Source organism: Cinclus cinclus, chromosome 10, assembly GCF_963662255.1.
Source record: "Cinclus cinclus chromosome 10, bCinCin1.1, whole genome shotgun sequence".
Lineage (NCBI taxonomy): Eukaryota > Metazoa > Chordata > Aves > Passeriformes > Cinclidae > Cinclus > Cinclus cinclus.
The window spans coordinates 25,434,852-25,451,073 of record NC_085055.1 but is presented as its reverse complement, the minus strand read 5'-3'; the positions used below and the strand labels follow the sequence as shown (position 1 = coordinate 25,451,073).

Sequence of the window (16,222 nt, the reverse complement as noted above, 5' to 3'; positions counted from 1 at the left end):
CTTTTTTGATTTTTTGGCAATTTGGCCAAGAGATGGAAATCAATTTTTCTTCAATGCAAGCACTTAAAAATGCACATGCTACTTCTGCCACTTGTAAGGATCCGGGTTCTCAAATGACAGACAGTTCTCATTTCCACATTTAAAGTGGGTTTCTTTTCTTCTCTGATCCAGAGTCTTCTTAAAAGCAAGCAATTGCCAAAGCCCCTGAGTAGATAAAATGGCCAGTAGGGGCTTCAGTCGTACCATATCCAAACATCTGAGAGGCTCAGTACTTGATCTCTAGTGTTAGCAGGGAGAATCCATGCTCCTCTTTGCTAGTTGCCTGTTACACTGATTCAGTGTCTCTCATTTCTGACAGGAGTCACTTTCAGAGAATACAGAACTCTATAAAGTGCTCTCTCTGTTTCAGAGCTCCTTAACTGAAAGCATTCATGCAGCAATGTAGCATTTATCACTGTACAGAGTAATTACTGCTGCCTAATACAAGTTTCCACCAAACTGGTCCTTGTGAGACCCCAGCTGGCCAAGCAGCTTCCACTGGTGGTTCTCTACAATTCAGGAGCTTGTGGAAAAAGTTAAAAGAATACCAGACACAAATGTCTTTGACTGAAAGGGTTTCTATGATTGTTTTCTCGAAAGAAAGTGTATAGTAGCTGAAAGCCTATTCAAGAAAGAAGAATTTGGGTCAAAAACCACACAAGATAAGCACTTTTATAGCTTTGGCTAATATCCTAAACTAAAGCTATTTGAAAGGGGTTTGTTGCTGAGTGGCATGAAGAATGAGGAATAATATGATTAAAATGGATTTCTCTTACACAAGTGATATGAAAGGTGAATATTTCATTCGTTTTCAATCAAGTCGTCATGCTGTCATTAGAAATCTCAGGGCTTCAACCTTGTGTAAGGATTTGAAGGCAGCACTTCAACAATAATCGGATTAGAAGGACTTGCATAGCTCCGTGGTCTAAAAAGGAGATAAAAGAAACCAGAGTTCAAACTTGCCACAAAGCGAGATAGTGAGCTGTGTGGTACAGAATCAACCCACAGCTCTGAGCCTGTGATTTTGACAATCACCTGAAGCAGGGATGCCTGCAGACTTCAACGGGTACTGGAAAATGGTCAGCAATGACAATTTTGAGGAGTATCTGAAAGCGCTGGGTAAGATTCCCTTCAAACTTCTTGAATGAATAATCAATAACTGCCACCTGTCTTATTCTTTACGTGAATGTCTTTTATCTTGTACAGTCATAAGTCATTTTTGTGACAAGTATTTTTTTCAGAAATGCACTTTAAGAATTGCCTTAAGCAAAATTGTTTTGCCTTAAGCAGCCTCTACTTTTTACCATCTTGAAGCTTTGCATTAACAGACATTAAACTACATAGCTCGAAGAGGTAAGTGGTGGATTCTAAACATAAAAAAACTTTCAAAAATTTGAAAAGCAATAAAAATTTTATATTTAATAAAGATTCAATGCAGTACTTAATACGATTTGGTGTGTTTGTATTTGATGTTGTGTTAGTATCTCTATAGAAATATTGAAGGCCTTATTAACTGTCAGATACAAATGGTATTTTTTAAAGATTCCACATTATCAGAACGTTGAAACATTAATTTCTTAAGTTACAAGAGTTAGGTTACAGACTTTTTCTGGATGGGAAGGCTGGTTTGAAAGATTTTGGACATCTGTTTGTCTTTGTTCATTTCAGTTCTCCCTAGAAGTGACAAGCTTCTGTTTGTGGAAGACTTTTCTCGGTAAAAATACTCTTTTTCTTTTTCAGATGTAAATGTTGCTGTAAGAAAAATAGCAAACTTGCTAAAGCCTGACAAAGAAATCCTTCAGAATGGGGATCATATGATCATTAAAACACTAAGCACTTTTAGAAACTACATCATGGAATTTGATGTAGGGAAGGAGTTTGAGGAGGATTTAGCTGGGGTGGACGATCGCAAGTGCATGGTAAGAAGCAGAACTGTAACAATGGACAAAAAGGATTATTGATAACCTGAGACCTTTCACAGAACACATCTTGTAACCATCCTGGGGGCTATTCCTGAATTCTCAGTTTGCTACAGTGTACCTACAGTTTTGAGCATGCCTTTAGATTAGAGGAATACCAATTTTAATCAGGAGCACAAAGCAATTTTATCAATCAGTGAATAATAACCTCAGTGAAACTGTGTTCATTTATACTGGGATGTGTGTTATTCGAAAAGACATCTAGGGTCACTTCCAGAATCTCTTTAATGAGTAAGGTTTTACAGTAGAGGAAATACCCTGATTGCAAGGTCAGGCACTGCTCCTGTGTGAGAATGGCTAAGTGCTTAAAGATTACCTGGGTGTATTTATTAGAGCACACACTTAATTATCCCACTGGAACAAGTCTTACTGAAGTGAATAAGCAAACACTGAGGATTTTCTTTTACGATAGCTCTGTTTTATGAGCTCTTTTTGGTTTTTAGCTTAGGACTGATAAATACCAATTTACAGGGGAAAAACTTGAGAACAGCTAGTTCTCACCTATTAGTTTGGCAGCATGACACTGGCAATATTCTACAGTGAGGAAGTTGACAAATAAAATTATCTCAGGAGGGACTCTAGAGGAGAAGTCTCATAAAAGAGAACGAATAGGTTTCCATTCTGAGAAAGATAGTGCTATTTAAAACCAGTATTTTTTTCTCACACTAAGATTTGCAAATTTGCTTTTGCTCTGATGGCAGGAAAGAGAAAACTTTTGAAGACCAGAGAAAAAAGAATGGTTGGCTATTGAGTGCCTCAGAATATCCCTCTGTAGTCCTTGTTACAGAGGGTACAAGTTTGATGAGAGTGCAGAATACAACATTCATGGAAGGGAGGAGCAGGTGCATTTGTGTTTAGGAAAGTGCCCCAATGGCATCATGTGACTGTGGCTCCTGGAATGCTCTTAATCAGGATGTTGAGGTTCAGATTGACTGAACAGTAATGAGCCTGAAGAAAGATTTAAGACTGAGGTGATTAAATTACCATCAAAGATAGCAGTGCTCAAAACATCTGCTACAAAGGTTTGTGTATACATGAAACTGTCCCCGTGTAAGCATTATCTGTACTTGAATACTATTAAACTCTCATCTGAAGGAGAACTAAGCTGTCCTCTGTATGGTGGCAAGAAGTAATATTTTATTATTTTTAACAAGCCAAAATTCTCAACCCTATTTTGCTAAATTGTCTGATAAGGGAAGGATTCAAAATGTTAATCAGAAAGAAGAAACTAGAGGGAGAATTTCAGTTACTAGAACAGCTGATTGATTTGGAGTAGAACCTAGTTCAGCCTATTTTCAAAGGTTAGTCAAATATTTTTCTTTTTACTATATAGTGGGAAATGCTTATGCAGCCTTGGATGCAGAAGGTATCAGCACCTTCCTGCCTGTTACAAACAAACAAACAAAATAACCCATCCAACAAGGGATAGTCACTGTCTCAGACTTGGGGTTTTTTGAGAAGGACTTAGCGATGTAATTCCACAAAACCCCCCAGGTATCTCCATGTCTCTTTGTAGTCTCCAGCTGTAGCTGGATAGTTCAGGTCGCTGACCACTGGTGCTCCATTTGCCTTGTAGCAGCACATCAGGCTTTATAGTTCAATTTTCTTATTAAAGATTTCTTTTCTACATGAGCCCTCTCTTGTCAATGGCAGAACAGTACAAGAGGCTGTCTTCTGAAGTGACTTAGGTCCAAATCTGATAACCATAATGCCAGGCAAAATTTGCACTTGTTAAGCAGCAATATTGCTCCAACAGTGCAGAAGGAGTCTTGTGAGAGAATAGTCATGGATATTATAAGAGGTAATGGACTACTCCCTGAGTGGTGTTACAAAGGATATCACCATAAAAGCAAAGGTTGAGTATCATTCTTGGTGTTCCATTTGTTCATGTAGAGCCTGTGGAACTGCATGCCATAAATGGCTTAATCATTAATAGTCAGCCTGTGTAATGGGAGAGGTTGTGAATCAATTATTGTTATTTACATTGTGGACTGAGCAGACCACTGTGCAAGTTCTATCCAAGGAGCTCAATGTATGAGCACTACAAAGGAACACGGATAAGACAAATTACACATTAAACATTAATCTATACAGCAGAGCAATCAGCAGGAGACTAACAAAAATAACCACAGAAGTAATCCTTCCTTGAAGTATGGATTGCTTTTTCTTTTAATGAAGAATATATTATCTAGCTAGAGTTAACATATCTGTAAAAATAGTATCAGCACAGTAGACAGGTTAGATCCTGTGTGCAATTCACTGAAATTGTGTTCACCTTTCAGTTGTAAAACATACCCTTGTGCCAGTCAGGGTAGAGTGCAACTACAGTAATTCTAAATCAATACCCTCCATGAGGAGGAAAGGCTAAAAAGTTTTGCTGATACTTATTTTAGAAGTTGAAGTTTTGACATTAGGAACTTAATAGTCTTGGTCTATCTTAATAGATAAACCAAGTCCTCTCCTTGTTTGGAGTTAGGGTTTTTTTATTTTTATAGTTGATCACTCCTGGAAGGCTGTCTGAAATTTCTGGATCAGGGAGTTAATGGGGAAGGATAAACCTTAGCAATTTCAGTTTGTCCTTCTTCTGACCCTCACCCTGGCTTTCTTGCATGCACATGTTTTTGGGTGACTGTTCTCTGGAGGAATAGCGGGAACAGCAGCTGGTGACATCAGATCCTCTAGGATGTTGTTTCTTTAGAGAAATGAAAATTTGCTACTTTGGAAACTCTAAAGCCCTGCAGTTTAGTTAAAGATGCCGTTTCTGTGTTCTACAAAACCGAAGATGGGAATAGTTGACCACAGGAGAGATCACAAATGACAGTTGGTATCAATGCTCCTCGAGCATTCCACCCAGGATTGGATCTCCTAGATAAATTACAGTTTCTCTATTCACTTGGAAATTTTGTGAAAGATACCTGTCTGCAAGTTCAGTCATACTTAACTTGGGTTCAGGGTTGTTAAAAACTTGGCTGTTTCAAGTATAAATGTAAAAGGAAAGTTTACATCTTCAGGAACTATGAAGAATTAATCTCTTTTGACAGAGACTAAGGGGAAATGATTGGTTAAAAAAATCAGGAAAGATTTTATGTTCTAAATATAGAAGAGCAGAATTTCTTAGATAAGTGAGGACAGTTGTGTTACTACTGAGTATTTGTCCAACCATATGAGAGGTACTCTGGTAACTCAGAACCTTGTGCTCCCTGATACAGTATTTTTCTTCTTCCATTGAAGCAGGAAATGAAATGACAAAGGCAGAGAACTGGGAAACAGAAAACTGAAATAATTTTGAGCTGAATGTGGGAAATAATACATCTTGACCATTTAGTTACCTAAACCTGAATATAAGTGGGATATAACCATGAATAAGTTAGCAAGTGTATGTTTAGGGCTCCTTTATTGGAACTATCAGAACTTCTAGTCCTAATTAAGACTTGCTGGGGTGGGGTAGGGTGAGTAGGATTTGGGAGTTGTGGAATTCCCTCATCAGATCTAGAATACATCTTAACATGTGAAATGTCAGTTAGTGTCTGAAACAGCCACTCAAGGACTGTGCCATATCCTGCTGAAGGGAGGAAAGTTGTTCAAAACTGATCATGGCTCTGTTTTAATTAACAAACATGCCCAATGTGACACTGATTCTTCTCAGGATTGTATTCAGGAAAACTGCAGTGAAGGTAGTTGTTCTGGCCATAATTTGTTTTATACCACTGCAAGGTCAGAATAAAGCCTTGTTACAAAATCACATGGTTTGTGAAGCTTATTTAACTATTTAGGCAGGTTCCTCTGTTACACAATGGAATTCACAGCTGTTAATGTAGTTCTGAGCAGGTTTGGGAATTAAAACTTTGCTGCCAGAAAAACAACAACCAACAAACAGCCTTCCAGTACATGGAATTGCAGGAGAGATCTCCCACAGGGTGAGAAGATTCAAAATAAATTGTGCCTGCCTAGTAAGATGCAAGATCAGCAACATGTCTTTACACAATCCCTCTGATTTAGCTGTTTTATTTCTTTACCCTTCCAGTGCTGTCTTTCTGGGCTTGAAAGTATTTTTTCCTATACTTTGGTGGAACAAGCATTATTCTAGAATCACTGTTGCTGAGGCTGGTCTTCTCTCAGATTTAGTGCCTCTTTGTCTCTTTGCAATACTGTAGTTTCCCCAGGTCCTCATTGGCATAATCCCTAATTTTCTTATTTTTTGGGGGGGAGGGAGGTGTAATTTTAAAGAAGTAGACTTTATGATAGTTTTCTGTTGGTATTTTTGGCCATTTACAAACTGCTCTCAACAAGTGATGAAGAAAAATCCTCCAGTCAATCCCTCTGAGGTTCCAGAGAGCAGAAGTCCATCCTGGGGCTGTCTCAGGCTCTGTCAGAATGGAATCTGGTCCCTTGTGTCTGTGCCTCAGTGAAGAGGAGCAGTTTCCTTTTTTCTGCCTTGTCCTACCCTGCTTGCTCCATGGGCATTAGTTACTGCCTTGTAAGTGATGTGCTCAGCACATTTGCACAGTGATAGCAAATGAGATGATCTGAGTGTTTGGCCATATAAATACAATAAACTTCACATTTTGCAGGGCTGGATTCATGTCTAAGGCATGAGCTTTGGAGCTAGTTATTCACAGAGCTGCTGCTAGCATACTGAAGCTCTGCAGGAAAAGTGGGTTTGGATAGGTTTTTATGAACTCTTAAAAAGCTCTGAGAGTTATAAATGCAGAAAGAGCAAACAGAATCAGCTGAAAAGCTGAGGACCAGACTTAACAAATCCAGTTTTGAATGACAAACCATTAGTGTTATGTACAATTGCATTTTGCTAAAATTACTCAGGGGATAAATCAGTTACAGTCTTTAATTTAAACGTTAAGCATCTTAGAATAGATTCTGATCTTTGAACAGAGTGAATTGAATGTGATGTTTTTTTACTGGCATGGGATATACACAAGTTTTCCTGGTTTTGTGTTATTTGTATGAAATTTTATTTCAGTAAGAAAAAAAAGCCACCATTCCTAAGAAATAAAACAATATGCACTGTCTAAAATATTGATTCTTCTCCTCCCCCCACATATTGTCAGCTGCATAGCCCAGAGCTGTGCACCTTCACTTTCCTGCTCCCTGGAACATATCTCTGCTTTGCTTTGCTCTGCTGCTCTTACAAGCAAGGATTCAGAATAAGGAATTGGAACATTTAGGATCTGATCCTATCTCACAATATCTTACCTTTCATCAAAAATGTATTAGTCCAGTCCTAAGCCTCTTTTCTAGCAATGCTACCCCCGGTGATACTGACAATGACAGAAGCAAAGGAGACTTTGCCACGACTGAGCTGCAGCGTGGCTAAATAGGTTCAGTGTTTGGCCAGCACCAGGATCTGGAGATAAAGGCCAGGAATCCTTCCAGGAGTTATTCTGATGGGTTTGTTGTTGTTTTCTCAGTTGTTTCTGTTTCTGAACTTCCAGATGCAGATGTGATGAGACAAAAGGGGTTTCAGGGGGAGAGGTGACAAAGCTGCTCATGGCTGTACCCCTGGAGCAGCCTCCTGCACAGAGGCCATAGGGAATAGGCCATAGGCCTGGCAGAATTCCCCCTCACAGCTACATTGGACTCTGTCTGGGACAGCAACATGACTTTATTCTATCAACACTTCATTTTTTCCCCAAAAAACTGTTTATAGGAGGTTTTTCTATCACTTTGATACTTATTACAGATAAAATGGTTTATCTTGAGAAGTTGTTAAATACCTTGTTGAAGATACTGCTGTGTTTTACCAAAAGTTCTAGGATATTTTCTTTGGTATTATTTACAAGACACAGCTCCAATTGGAATTTTCTGTTTCACCTGACCTAAAAAAAAATTACTTTCCATTTTGTAATCCTTCTTAGATCATAATTACAGTTCTAAAAGGGGCTGTTATTCTCCCAAGCAGAGAATTACTGGATGGAGATGGAACAGAGAGTGTGGTGCACTCCTAGCTTTGCAGTCATTTGGTGCTCTATATATAGAGACAACACTCTGAGGGAAGCAGGAGAAAAATAGAACTGGTGCTGCTGTGTTTCTGCTACAGATAGGAAATCAATAACTTATTTTTTATGAAAGGTGGGAGCTGCAATTCATACTTGTAAGGGCAATGTATCAAAAATCTATGTAGCATTAACAAAAAAATGTTCATGAACTACTTGGAAAACTGTTACTTTCTTCCATTTGTCTGTGAAATCCATTCTGTACCCTCAGCTGCCGAGCCCCTGACCCAGGAGTACACAGGAATTGCCAGCAGGGGAATGAGAAATAGTGTAGAGCCAGCACCAAATGTCTTTGCACTTAGACCTCACAGGGAAATGCAAAGTACTCTGATAATGTTTGATGACTTTCAGGAAATTACAAAAGTCATTGTCTCTGCCTGTGGGTCAGGATGATTTGCCACAGTAAGCTGAAACTGTGCTACATTTCTCTACAGTTGCTGCTACAAAAGGAAAAGTAGATACGTAGTCAATAATTTGTTTAGGGGTTACTAAATACTCATTTAATAAATCTACCTTGTCTCATAACTGGAAACAGTAATGAGAATACTTTAATTATCATTTCCTCCAACTTTAATATTCAGGAATATTCTGGCAGTGCTATGCATATGAATTTAAAACTTCATAACACAGGGAGATTAAATCACTAACAAAAGTATGTGTATGCCTAAGTAATAAAAGGAGAATACCAAAGTACACAAAAAGTGAAACACTACAGGATCCATACCATAAAACTAAAGGAAACTTGAACACTTTTTGTGTTCTCAGGCTTCGAAGGCTTTTTCACTTCCCAGAACAGCTCCATTGTCTAGTATTACACCTCAAGAACAAAGTGTACATAATCTGAAAAATGTGCAATATTGGTGGTTAGAATTTTTGGGAGGAGTTAACTTGAGGCAAGACTGCCTGGTTTTTACCTCATTCCGTCACCTTTTCTGGTTTCCTTCAGTACTATTGATAGCACTGTTGACTAATTGCACCCATCACCATTCTCTATTGAAGTTTCCTACAGTTTTACGTGCATGTGACCTAGGAAATGTTCATCTTAGGGTTAAGTAGGAGCAGGTGGTAAGTGAGCAAGATTTGAGCTTGCTTATGGTGTACTAGATTATGTACTATGTAGTTGAAAGGAATAAACAATGTCTTCCATTTATTATCAAGCAGTACAAGATGCTCCAAAGTTCCATTTTAGAGAAATGCTTCATTTTCAGCTAATTCGTTCTGTTAGTGGAAGCTACAGCTTTCCAGTGTCCCCTGAGTTTGTCTGCCTCTCCCTGCTTTTGGACAAGGATAAGGAGCAGTAGTTGTGTGCCTGACCTGCTGTCCCCCAAACCCTGGCTTTTAGGATTTTCCATTGTTCCTGGCAGGTGGCAGCAGCTCTGTAATCAGGCAACCCTTAGGTAATGGTATTACCAAAATGGGGGCAAACAAGGTTCATTACAAAGGCATACTTTGCTAAGAAAAGTAGCTTTACATAAAAGGTAAAGTGTTTGTTTATCTTGGGAGCATGTGCCAGGAAGAGCCAAAGGGTCACACAGAACTGCCTTACCAGTCTGCAAGTGCTTGGCTCCTGATTATACATACCATGGCAATATCCTGATCCAGTCCTCAAAAATAAATCCTTGCTCTTAGATACAGCAAGAGAGATTATATATACAACGTTTGCCCTACAGTATTTCTGGAATGTTGTTTTTATGTTCTGATTCAAATATTTGGGAATGTTGTAAAGCAAGTGTTGCTGTGGTTTAGGTGTTGTAGAAGGTGGAATGTTGGCAGCAACCAGTGCATGTTAACAGCCAGAGAAACTTCAACCTCCGCTAACACTCACTTTTTGTCTCAGTAGAGGTATTTTGTGGAAGGACATGTTTCAATCTGAGTTAAAAGAGAATTTTGTATCTTGTGTATTAGTTTAATAAAAGAGACATTGAGACATTACAGTTTGACCTAAAGAAAGTATGCAGATGCCACTGATTTGTCTTACTGTTGTAAAGTGGTTGTTCCTGCTAACAAAGAAGATGGCGTTGTGTTGCAATGTATTCTGCCCTTTATAACCTTCAGATCAAAACAACTACATTCAGAAAGCAGGAACTGTGTGGTTTACTCATATCCCCTCAGTATTTATATTTCTCAAAGGGTAGGCAGAGGATACCTGAGAATATTGTCTGATAAGACAGCTTGGTTAATGTCTGTGGGTTTAGACTCTTCGTGGTTTTCACCAAATTGCAAAAAGCTTCTTTCTAATCTTGACTGGAAAAACAACAAATCCTGAGAAACAGTTGTGTCATTTTCTGAGATGAAACAATTTCAATCACCCTTGGAGGCTAAAAGGTAACATTTCCTTGTGCTGCTACAGATATTTCTCTATTTCCCCCAAGTGTACTAAGTCAGTATAACACTCACAACTGACTGTATTAGTAGGACTAATAAAGTTGGGTCCTACTTTATCATGGTGTATTGCCTCTGAATTCATGTTTAAACCCACCAGATTTAATTATTTAGCTAAAGATTAAGCTATGCTGAGCTAATACTCAATGGGTATAAATAAGTGCAGTAACTAAGCAAATTTCCACATTCAAATGCTTCATTCCACAGTATCCCTCACATCTACAAATCATCATTCATTTTCTATTGTATTCATTTTTTAAAATAAAAAATTTGTAGATATGTTAACTTGTAAACAAAACATTACTCACTTTGACTCCTGTTTCTTGCTGTCTTCTGTCTCTTCAGTGGATGTGTGCAGATTCAGATTTGGGAGGGGATTTAGGTTATGGTGACCACATTAACTACAGCTTTACTCAAATGTGTTGTTCTTTCCTGTATTAGAATTTTTTGCATTGAAAGGATATGGTTTCATAAAATATTATCTACTGCTTGGGTTAAATATATCACTTTACAAAAGAGAACACAAGAATTTGTGAATGCATTTTCTAAATTAGAGAGATTTTTAGCAAGGACACATGAGTCTGTCTCTGAGCCCCCATATGGTGCAGACAGAATGATGGGATCAATCCCATTGCCTTGCCCACTATGATATATCCTGGCACTCTGGAGTAATTCATTTTCCATGCTGGTTTAGTCTAAAGCTTTCCACGGGAGTAGGCTGCTGCCTGCACTCATTCCAAGATAGTGGCTGTCATGGTTATAATTTAAGAATTAATTGTTTGTGACATACAGAGATTAAATAAATAGGACTGGATAGGTTTTGAGTGTTGAACTGGGTTTAATTACCAGAAGGAAGAATGTAGGCTGGCTTCTTCTCTTTGAAGCTACACAGGATGGATGCAGTAAGTGTTCTTTAATGGCAGATCAGAATTCATCATCTCTCCATATCTGACTGCTCATGCAAGCAGTGGCTGAAGACTTTTACAAGGTAGACAGCAATTCTATATTCTAGTCCTCAGAGTGCCTTCAAACAAGCTGATTTACAGGCCATGTGCTAATATTAATGTTAAACTATCCTCACAGAGCACAAACTGTCGCCACTCTTCCCTCTTCAACTGTTTTACAGAGCTTTGCTTCTCTTTGGCTTAGGGAGATGGGAAAGGCAAATTGTCAGTAAATGCTAACCAGAGGAACAGGCTGCAGGATGCACTGCCATACAGTGAAGGAGTTTTATGAATCAGGTTTTGCTGAACCCCTCAGGACAGCACCAGTACTCACAGAAGTGCAGTATTGATTACTGCGCCTGACTCTTTACTTTGCCAGTCCTGGCTTGAGATGTTCCCCAGCCTCAGTTGCAAAAAGCAGGATGCTGGCAAAGTTACCAACTTGCTGATACTTCCAAACTGCTCTGCTGGGTGAAGGAAGGCAGATTGAGACATGAGGAAAAGACAGCTCAGTATTCAAAAGCTTGGTTCATCCACAGTGCCAGGAAATGGAATTATTTTCAGGTAGAGCAGCGGGGGGATCATTCTTAGGGTGAAAAAATCCAAACTGGATCTTAAGTTTTCAGCTCCTTTCGCAAATACAGTGTTAGGCTGAAGTGCTCTTGTGCTGCTCCATTTTTCAGCAGGGAAAGAGGAGTGTGCTCTTATGCAATGGTTTTGGTGATATTTTTGCTTGCTTTATCTCATCCCTCCTGTCTTTGGCAGGCAGCAACTTTCAAGCTCATTTCTTTGGTAATTATCCTGAGTGGTACTACACTCTCCAATCATTTTTTTTATGAGATACACTCATCATTAGAGATAAGTTTTGCTTCACAGAAACTAATCATAATATTAGAGAATATTACAGTAATGCCAAACACATCTGTTTCGTTAGACCACTGTGTCTTGGGATGGAGATAAGCTGCTCTGTGTACAAAATGGAGAGAAGGAAGGCCGTGGTTGGACCCAGTGGATTGAAGGAGATGAAATGCACCTGGTAAGAGATCGTGTAAGAGGTTTTGAATGCCCCTCCTTTAAAATGGGTAGATATAAAACACAGCAGGGCATGTGCTATGTCATTTTGGCTTACTTTGACATAATTTTATATTGGTGCGGCATTTTACTTGTTTCTAAAGCCACAATTTCACTTGGAGCCATTATGTTCCTATGTCCCTTACAAAGCCTGACTGTTTCGCATGCTCTTTCTGTGCTCAGTGTCTGTCCAGACTAGCCAGGCTGAAATGTTCACATGAGGAAGACATTTACCAGAATGTCCCTCACTGTCTGTAAAATACTCAGGTATGGGAGCTGTGAAACCGAGCACCCAACAGTAAGGGAAAATACAACATTGTTCTTTTAAAATAATTACAGGCCACATTATCGCCTAGAGAACTAAAACAGCAGTTAAGCTTTTGAAACTGATGTTCTTTTCAGATCATCATTTTTATCTTTCTAAATTAACAGGACCTGAAAGAAGATGCCTGTTCTTTTGTCCTATAACTCTTTATAGCATCCTCACTCTCTCATCAGTGTGGGTAAAAGGTGGTGTTCCTGCTGGGATAATAAACTCCAACGTCTATTTCTCCTCACTGTGCAGTACTGTTAGCATTCAGCAATCTAAATGAGTATCTTCTAAATGTTCAAATCAGTATCAGAGTTATGAAATCTTTGCAGAACTGCCCAAAGCCCCTTATTACTAGACATAATTTTGAGGAATATTGGCGGTCCCAGAATCCAGTTTAGGAGAGGAATGTATGTGACAGATCTTCCCACCTGGACTTGGTGCAGCACAGGCAGGGAGAAGGTTGCTGTGTAAGTGAAGACTTCATAGCTGAGGCCATGGGCTCACCTAGAGGAGGGGAGGCAGCAATTAAAAGGAGATGCCCGAATTTCCCGTGCATGCCCACTCCCTCCAAGAAACACCTTTCAGTATTTCCACACTCCTCCCAGCTGCACAGCAGGCAGGGCCATGGCAGCAGGCCCCAGTTACCCATCACAGTGCCTGGCCTCAAGTTCAGCTCACACCTGGCTGCCCCCAGCCCTGCACAACTGTGCATTCCCCTGCACATACAAACAGTAGCACCAGCTGCTCTTGGATTTCTCTGGACTGCCATCCTGCTTTCTGGCCCTTGCTAGCTCCCGGGCATTATCTCTTCCCATCTCCAGTCCCCAACACCAATTCCTTCAGCCCTGGTCTCTGCTATCCTTACTCTGTTTCTTGCTCTAGCCACACAGCCTAGCCGGAGACCTCCATGCTCAAAGCACTTTCTCGACTTGTCCCTGTCAGGTAGTTGATTTTAGAAGTCAGAAGCTCAGATTCAGCTGCTCAAATACTTGTGTCTCATGCCAGTTTAGGTAGCCCAGGGTAACCTGACTGCTCTGATGCTGCTTTTGAGAAGGCTGGGAAGAATTCTGGATCATACTTGCATTCATTCAGTTGCACTTGGAAGATTTACCACAATCTGTCTCCCATGTACCTAGAAATCAGTACAAAATTAATTCATGCAAAGGAAGTAACCAAGTATCTTAGAGCCCACTACTCCGTATTTCAATTTTCTCAGTTCTTGTATTTAATGAATTTCAAAATATGACCTCTTTATTTCTCTAATCCTTGTTAATGCAGTTCTCTCCATTAAAAGTACAGTACAGTCTCCTGTAGTATCTTGTTTTTGACCAGCTAAGATTACTAGGTCCTGTCCTTTTGAGAGTGCTTTGATACAATGAGCAGTTACCTTTAAAGAATTGATACTTCAATAGCTTTATGATCCTATTGAACTTTACACACTGAGCCAAGTGTTAATTTACTCTTTTTACAGTTCTGCAGAGAGCAGGACCACATCCTTTAGCAGTTTATTGCTTCCTATTTTCTTCATTTCATTCTGTGGTCTGTACTCTGTAGTTCTTTTTAGATTTTATGTGAGTGACCGTTCCCCATTTCCTTTTGAGTTTATTGCCCTTTTCTATTGTATTGATTGCTTTTGCTCCATAGGTTTTGTCACTGTCAGCAGATCTCTCAGCCCGTATTGCACACTCCTTCTGGGTTACCTCTGCAGGAGTGAAGAGAACAGGTCCTAAGTGAAGTCACTGCATCTGTCTTGTTCCACCAACTCAGCATGAAGCACTTTCTCTTATTGGAGCTGAGCAACATATGTCAATTAAGGTTATTGACCTAGTCTGAGGTTTTTTAAAGTCATTTTATCAAAGTCCTTTATAAGAAATGTGCACAACTTCCTCAAAATATTCCGGGAGCTTTATTAAAAGCCTCTTCTTGAACTGGAAAGTGCATCCCTTTTCTAGGTCATGTATAAGCACTGTTTTTATGTTCCTTAATAGCTTTCACACTCTTTTTTCTTGCACCTAAACCTCGCCACAGTCACACACCCCAGGCACAGACCTGTGTGCGCTTCTCAGGTCAAACTTGAGGAGTTTCAGGAGCAGGGATGGGTGAACAGGCAAACATCAGCAGCCTCACATATCTGAGCCCAGGATGGAAACTCTGCCCCTTCTCATGCCCAGCTCACAGAGATCCAGAGATCGGCAAGGGGAAGGGGGTTGGAAAAGCCCTTGTGGAGCTCAAAGGAACAGCTTTATGCATCCAGGGTGCTCAGGCTGTCAGACCTCACTGCTGTGCTGGCTGACAGACCTGGAGCAAATCTGTACACTCAGCTGCCTTTTATAGCCGTGAGTTCTGTGTTGCTGAAGTGGACCCTGATTTTTGAATTTGTAGGCTTGAGCTATCAGTCATCATCAGACAGATTCAGAGCTGGTGAGGCAAATCCATCCCCACTTCTTCATGTATCCAGAATAGAGAATGCCCATTCCAAAGGCCTAAAGCAGTTGCCTATTACTCACTGCAAATAGAGAATAATGCACCAGGAATGTATTTGGCCCTTTAAGATCTGAGATCCCAAAATAACTTCCCTTGCCCCACCTTTTAGCAGAGAACAAATCCAAACCAAATGGTTTCTTTTGGATGAAAAATAGGCTAAAATATGTACAAGCCTCCCAGTCTAATTTAATAGAAAATCATGGATTCAAATTCAGCTGGATGTACACATGAATCTGTAATGTTTTTGTCCTAAGTAAAAGTTCTGGTTTTTTGATTATTTTCTCTTTCTAGGAAATAAGAGTGTGTGGAGTTACATGTAAGCAGGTCTTTAAGAAGGTGCAATGAGCCTACTGCTGCTACAGGAGTGAAGAACAGTGGAATTTACAGACTTGACACCAACTCTCCAAATGCTAGTGCTGAGCATCCTCAACGACAACAGCAAACACAGAAATGAAGATCACATTAGAATTATATAGTTGGAATAAAATATTTTTTAGGAAATTGAAAAAAGTTACTGCAAATAAAACTATTTTTAGAAATGCCAATTAGAAATGCTAAACTCTTTAAATGTGTGCATACCATAATTCTCAACTGCACCAAAAAAGGCCTGTTAGATATAAAACAAGATGTTGGAGGCTTAGACCTTGTGAGCTATTTTTTTACTCTTAATAGACATCACACTTCCAGAGCCTTAGCCTTGTTTTCAAAGGGTGAACTACAGTTGGAGGGAAGCAAATGAGAGCTGTAGGATGGAGCTTCACTTAAATACTGAATCCACTGAAGTCAGTGAGAATGTTACCATTAGCGCTGATTTCTCAAAACAAGTAAATTTATGGATCAATACTTTAGAAAAACAATGCTAACAAAAGCATGGCTAAGAGGCAATCATTTTCCAAATGCTTTAACCAATATCTGCCCATGTATTTTGTTTCTGGGGCTACTGAGAGTAAGATCATAGCTAGAAACTGTCTGTAACTGTGTACACACCACACAGAGGAT

The 16,222-nt window shown here is 39.5% G+C and overlaps 1 protein-coding gene across 1 annotated transcript; it reads left to right on the top strand.

The window, feature by feature from the left end:
* Window positions 1-1,085: 1,085 nt before the first annotated feature.
* RBP1 (retinol binding protein 1) lies at window positions 1,086-15,568 on the top strand. Its single transcript, XM_062499071.1, has 4 exons — window positions 1,086-1,158; window positions 1,780-1,958; window positions 12,290-12,391; window positions 15,515-15,568. Exons 1-4 carry the CDS (start codon window positions 1,086-1,088, stop codon window positions 15,566-15,568), a joined length of 408 nt encoding a protein of 135 aa, XP_062355055.1.
* Window positions 15,569-16,222: the final 654 nt, after the last annotated feature.

Coding starts and splice junctions, on each gene's coding strand:
- RBP1 (XM_062499071.1), top strand. CDS start 1,086: ATGCCTGCAGACTTCAACGGGTACTGGAAAATGGTCAGCAATGACAAT. Junction 1,159..1,779: donor GGAGTATCTGAAAGCGCTGG/GTAAGATTCCCT, acceptor TTTCTTTTTCAG/ATGTAAATGTTGCTGTAAGA. Junction 1,959..12,289: donor TGGACGATCGCAAGTGCATG/GTAAGAAGCAGA, acceptor CTGTTTCGTTAG/ACCACTGTGTCTTGGGATGG.